Here is a 4,264-nt window from a genome sequence, read left to right on the forward strand (position 1 = left end):
ATTGTGATTGTATACAATAAGAAATAATCAAGTTGTAATAGACCTTGTCAAATAGTTGAATAAAGCCCAAGTGATCTCCAGGAATTTTTCAAAATTTAGCAAAGGTGAGTGAAGAAATCGAAGAGTGATTGTTGACTGGAAGTTATCCCTTTTATGTTTTACAAAGGTTGCAGTAATGGCAGGTTAAAGGGGTAATTATTTTTTCATATTTTTTGATAAGTAAATGGCTAAAGTGGCCTTTATGGAAGAGTAAAAATGTTTTTGCCCTGAAAGGGGGAGTGGGGTTTTTGCATTGTACAAAAACATTAATATATATTGTATAAAAATAAAGCCATCAATTGAAATACCTTGGAAACACAAAAAGAGAGGTGAAAAAGGATAAACACTAAAAGTTTTAAAGTGCCATGAGACTTTTTTTTAGCTAAATAAGTGCTGTGATTCTATGAATATTGCTTCTTTTGGGAAAATGCCTTGCTGGGTTGGTATAGGCAAGTAAAGGGCTGAGTCCGCTTGATGCTTGCCATAGGGATAGGTATAGAGAAAACCTCCAATCCTTATCTATTGGGGAAGGCAGATATTGAGAAAGGAGAGAAACAAAATAAGGAATTTTTTTTTTTTTTTAGATGGAGTGGTACAGCAAGTACACTCTGAACAGAGGTAGTGGCCAGGCAACGAACATGTTAGTGGGCAATCCTAGAGAAATGCCCACAAGAAACCAAAAATAGTTAGTAAAGCCTTAGGGACAAAAGGGAGAAATTCCATAGAATCAAGCAGTATAAAAGGAAGATAGGTAACCATGAATAGGGGAATAGGTATGGAGAGAAGAGTAAGAAAGAAACTAAGAATCAGAGAACAAAAGAAAATTCAGTGGTAAAAAGGAAGAGAGAAAACATGGCAGAAATAGAGGCATGCATCAGTAGACCATCTTTTCTCTCCCTCTTGACATTCCCATTCTCTAAAACTCTACAAATTGGAATTCAAAACCATTTAGGTCATTTCCCCAGCACGAGTAATTTCAATGGCAGAAACCTATAATGAGATTATCTGTGTTGGTGTTTGATTCCCTTCTTGGACATGTTCCTGCTGAATGATCCAACCCAAGATTGGGAAAGAAGGCCATCTCTATTATACTTGCTTAGAATCGTCATCACCACTCTATAGTGGCACCTTTTAACTTGTTTGACGTTCTCATGGTTATTCATTTTGTTTTAGTTATTTACGTTTTTTAGTTATTCTGTTGTGATTTCCTCATTTCTATTTGCTATATCAGTTGTATTGCTTTAACCTCGTCTATTTTATTTGCAATATTAGTTGTTTTGTTATAGTTTCACTTAGTATACTGTCTTATAGAAGTCATTCTGCTGTAGTATCTTTTGTTGTGCTAGCTGTGACAGTTATTTTGCCACGACTATACCTGCTGTGCCTAGCCTATCGTACCATCACAAGTTGTCTCAATATTGGGCATGCTTGGCTTGCGTACAAGTTGGCCTGTGGTATAATTTCCACGAGGCTAGTCCCAACTCCCTTACCCACTAACTCATGGGCCTTGGTGGCAATCAATAGTGATGAGTCAAAAATTTATCATCGTTACTAAGCAGAGATCGTCATTGACTCAAAGAAGACGCCACACATTTATTACGCTCATTAACGACAAAACGTGACAGACGGAGTAACGGTTATAGAATGAGCTGTGAACTTCAGAAAAAGATTTTGTAATGCACTAGCCGTTGAACATAAATACAACAATTCATTGCCCATTGATTAGTTACATAACTATAAAAGAGAAGGTAACAGAAGTTAAAGGTACACAAAAATACTCTACGAAATCACTCTCTACTAATTTTCTCTCTAGAATCTTTCTCCCTTACTAACTTAAGCATTGGAGGCGGTTTGGCTGACACCACATCGGCATGTTACTCTTCCACCCAGTTCATTTTGTAGGTTTCTCATCTACAGAGACGACCCCATTCACAGCATCGTTCATCCGCTACGACAAGGAGCTCAACTGTTGATTTTTTGCATCATCAGTTTGGCGTCGTTTATGGGAACACTAATCATTCAAGCCATCTTTCCTAGTGACAAAAGAGTTCCTCGAAGTACGAGATGGAAGTAGAAACTACACCTCAGCCAGATGTTGTGCAACAACAACAAATCCAAGCCCTTTTAGCTAATGTGGAAGAGCTGACTCGCCAGAACGAAGAATTACGAAAGACAATGGAGTCTCAAAACGCAGAACGTCGGCGAATAGGTGAAAACCTAAACAAAGAAGAATCAAACTCTCAAGCCAATAGGCGTGACAAAACTTCAGGAGAAGATTCCACCGGGGTGGAGAATGAGCTTCGTAGCATGAGGAATGAGATGAATGAACTAAAAAGTGCTATGAAGGACAAAGGAGGAGAGAATCTGGATGGAATGATTTGAAGGACGAATTCACCATTCACTACTAAGGTGCTGAACCATCCCCTCCTGCCAAAACTTTTTCTCCCACAGTTGGAGTCATATGACAGTTCCAAGGATCCCTTTGATTACATTGAATCATTTAAGACACTGATGCTACTGCAGATGACTCCAGATGAGGTAATGTGTAGGGCATTCCCAACAACACTGAATGGAGTAGCCAGGGTTTGGTTCAGCAAGATACCCCTAGGAACTATTGCAGATTTTGAACAACTCTGTAAGGGTTTTATTCGTCATTTCATTGGGGACAAAGACACAAAAGGCCAACGGGCCACCTTCTCAACATTCAACAAGCAGAAGGAGAATCACTAAGACAGTACATCACCCGATTCAATAAGGAGCTGCTGTAGGTAAATGAAGCTGAAGATCAAGTTATCTTAACAACCTTCCAAGCATGGTTGTTGCCAGGAGATTTCTTCTTCTCAATCACTAAAAGTCCACCAAAAACGATTGCGAAATTACTTCGTAAAGCTCAAAAGTACATGAATGCAGAAGATGCAGTGCTCGTAAAAGAAATGAAAGGAAAAAGGAAGAGAGACGAAGGAACAAGCAGCAATCGCGATAAGAAGAAGGAGACATGGAGTGTTGGGTAGACCACGGGGAAAAAGAAGGAACTTCTAGATAGAAAACCCAAGTTTACTTACTTCACTCCTCTAATAATGCCAATTGAGCAGATCCTTATGCAAATAAGAGACGATCCATCCTTGCAATGGTCGAAACCAATTAGCAGTCTAGTAGAAAGGAGAGACAAGAGCAAATACTGCAAGTTCCACTAGGACCACGGGCATCGTACTGATGAGTGCAAACATCTGAAAGATCAGGTGGAGACCTTAATTCGGTAAGGGAAGTTACAGAAGTATGTCAGAAAGACGGAGCCCCACAAGTACTAATGAAAGGATGACCAGGACAGAAGTCTGGAGGTAGGGCTCGCAAACCCCCTGCAGGAGAAATAAAGATGATCACTAGGAAGCGGAACACTGAAGTTCCTAAAAAAGGAACTGGGAAGAGAAATAAACAGCGTCCACTAGTATGACAAGCCTGATATTGTCTTCCAATGAAGATGCCAAAGAATGATGAGCCTGATATTGTCTTCTTAGAAAGAGACGGTCGCAGCATTAGGCAACCCTATGACGATCCATTAGTAATCGTGCTCAGAGTAGAAGAGTTCAACATCCACTGGATGCTCATTGACAATGGAAGCTTAGCAAATATTATCTACTCGCCCGCGTTTCAGCAAATGAAGTTGGATAAGAAAAGGATCAAGCCTTTCACCTCACCTCTAGTAAGCTTCACAGGGGATAGAATCATCCCTAGAGGCATCGTCACTCTAACTGTAATTGCAGGAACTTATCCAACACAGGTCACCAAGAATATTGATTTCCTCATAGTTGATTATCCTTCAACAAACAACATCATCTTGGGAAGACCTGCGCTCAATATACTAAGAGCAGCAATGTCAACATATTACTTGAAGGTGAAGTTTCCAATAGCCTATGGGGTAGGAGAAATCAAAGGAGACAAATTCTAGCGAGAGAGTGCTATTAAGCTACCTTAGCATTTGGAGAGAACCACACATGGGTGATCAATGAACCAAAGCCCATTCCCAAACCATCCGAAATACCACAAGAAGTTAAGATCATACCAGGAGATTTGACGAAGATATTGAAGATCGGAACAACACTCCCAACTTCAGAGAAAGAGAAAATGGTCTCCTTCTTAAGGGAAAACCAAGATGTTTTCGCCTGGAAACACGAGGATATGCCCCGGATTGATAGGAAGATCATACAACATCTTCTCAATGTCAACC

At 40.0% G+C, this 4,264-nt stretch overlaps 1 protein-coding gene across 1 annotated transcript; it reads left to right on the forward strand.

Annotated features, from left to right (window-relative positions):
• Window positions 1-3,517: 3,517 nt before the first annotated feature.
• On the forward strand, window positions 3,518-3,985 carry LOC142605838 (uncharacterized). The gene has a single exon (XM_075777266.1). The coding sequence runs from the start codon at window positions 3,518-3,520 to the stop codon at window positions 3,983-3,985; it is 468 nt and encodes a 155-aa protein (XP_075633381.1).
• Window positions 3,986-4,264: the final 279 nt, after the last annotated feature.

This window comes from Castanea sativa, chromosome 8, assembly GCF_040712315.1.
Source record: "Castanea sativa cultivar Marrone di Chiusa Pesio chromosome 8, ASM4071231v1".
NCBI lineage: Eukaryota > Viridiplantae > Streptophyta > Magnoliopsida > Fagales > Fagaceae > Castanea > Castanea sativa.

Excerpts from the sequence above, each read along its gene's own strand:
- LOC142605838 (XM_075777266.1), top strand. The coding sequence starts at position 3,518 with ATGCCAAAGAATGATGAGCCTGATATTGTCTTCTTAGAAAGAGACGGT.